Source organism: Palaemon carinicauda, chromosome 6, assembly GCF_036898095.1.
Source record: "Palaemon carinicauda isolate YSFRI2023 chromosome 6, ASM3689809v2, whole genome shotgun sequence".
In the NCBI taxonomy this organism is placed as follows: domain Eukaryota; kingdom Metazoa; phylum Arthropoda; class Malacostraca; order Decapoda; family Palaemonidae; genus Palaemon; species Palaemon carinicauda.
The window spans coordinates 171453295-171455451 of record NC_090730.1 but is presented as its reverse complement, the minus strand read 5'-3'; the positions used below and the strand labels follow the sequence as shown (position 1 = coordinate 171455451).

General features: G+C 31.1%; 1 protein-coding gene across 1 annotated transcript in view; it reads left to right on the top strand.

The window, feature by feature from the left end:
* LOC137643355 (repetitive organellar protein-like) overlaps positions 1-192 on the top strand; it is a 1123-nt gene extending 931 nt beyond the window's left edge. The window contains exon 2 of the mRNA XM_068376185.1: positions 1-192. This exon is cut by the window's left edge and continues 222 nt beyond it. Within this exon, the coding sequence (XP_068232286.1) occupies positions 1-192 (192 nt within the window).
* The last annotated feature ends 1965 nt before the right edge of the window (positions 193-2157 follow it).

Sequence of the window (2157 nt, the reverse complement as noted above, 5' to 3'; positions counted from 1 at the left end):
GCCTTGAAGACTGAAGATCTAGAAACCATGAAGGTATCAAACTCCAATAAAGATATGTTGGCCTTGGAGACTGAAGGTCTAAAAAACATTAAGGTATCAGAATCCAATAAAGATATTTTGGCCTTGAATACTGCAGCTCAAGAAAACATTAAGGTATCAGAATTCACTAAAGAAATATTGGCCTTGAATTGAAGAATAGAGATAATGGCCTTGAATATTGATGATCAGGAAAATATTAAGATATCAGAATCCACTAAAGCAAATTTGGCATTGAATACTACAGGGCTAGAAAACATTAAGTTATCAGAATCCAATAAAGATATTTTGGCCTTGAAGACTGAAGGTCTAGAAAACATTAAGGTATCAGAATAGTAAATTGTGTCTCTTAAATATTTTCCAAAAGGGAATCATAAAATAGGTGGATATATCACTCTCGGTAGAGAGAGACCGATAGAGAGACTAGTTCATAAGTCTTCCAACATAAAGGGCTTCGCTTTCGGTCGTTATATTGTTTCAGAAATAAAAGCCTTTGCTCCGTATCTTTTTACGTTTCTCATATTTATGAAGGCAATTTCCCTAAGAGCAGACTCAGTTGGCTATGAAATACGAGCCTGAAATACGTCGAAGATTCAGAGGATCTCACTTGAAGAGGAACAAGTTCACGATATATGTTTTTACTCGCTGTTTCCATTGTTAAGGGAATTGTGTGCTTTGTTGAATGAATCGTTAGTTGCATCTTTTGAATTGCACAATTATTTCATATTTTTTTTATTGTCTTGCGAAATACTGAATATTAATGGAACCCGGATTTTGCTTCACAATACCTCACAATGTAGGTCTGTTCGGAAAACAGTCTGATATACATACGTACACGCACACCCACACATAAATACAAACATATATGTATGTATGTATATATATATATATATATATATATATATATATATATATATATATATATATATATATATATATATATATATATATATATATATATATATAAATCTTTTATTCCACACTGGCTATTGCTAAATTTAATTTGAATTCTTTTATATATATATACACACATATATATATATATAAATATATATATATATATATATATATATATATATATATATATATATATATATATATATATATATATATATATATGTATGTATATATATATATATATATGTGTGTGTGTGTGTGTGCGTGTGCGTGTGTGTATGTGTGTGTATGTATTGATTTATAACAGTATGCTTATATTTTAGTTACGAACTACCTGATATTTATGTTTAGGCCTTGAATAAATGGAAAAGTTAAATACTAATAATCTTTACTAAATCATATTACCCTCTACTCAAATCTAAGAAGAGACAGATGTTCTACGAATATATTTCTATGATATGTTAATAACTTCTAAATGCCATTAAGCCCAGAAAAAAGTCTAAGGTAAATAGAAATAGTTATTCGTTTTCTATCAAGGCTCATTTCACCACCCTGAAGCAAAGAGAAGGTTCAAGGATTCATACCACATGTTATATTTGCTTTTAAATGCAAATAATTTATTCTATGGTATTACGCCCAGCAAAAGAAAAAATAAATAAAATAAAAGGAAAAAAAAATAAATAAAAGGAAAAAAAAAATCTATTGAAAGCTATACAGAAACCAGAGGAGCACTCAGTAGAGCGCATACATCCGCCGTGGCAGCTTATTTTTCGACCTTTTTCTTGACCTTTGACCTTGATATGTATTATTGGCGTGGATTTTCATACAGTCAGATATGAATCAAGTTTGAAGTCTCTGTGACAACGATGTCCAAACTCATGGCTGATTTCGTGAATTGGAAATTTTGCTTGACCATGACCTTTGACCTTGATTCTAAAATTTTATCATTTCCAGCTTTTTACATAACAGTTAATCCCTGCAATATTTATTACTCTACAATTAAAATTGTGACCAGGAAGCTGTTCACAAACAAACAAACACGTATACAAACAAACACACTAACAGGGGGTAAAACATAACCGCCTTCCAACTTCGTTGGCGGAGGTAATATATCTCAGCTGTCACAAACAAACAAACACACTTACAAACAGGGGGTAAAACATAACCGCCTTCCAACTTCGTTGGCGGAGGTAATATATGTCACCTGACTCTCAAGGTACATTT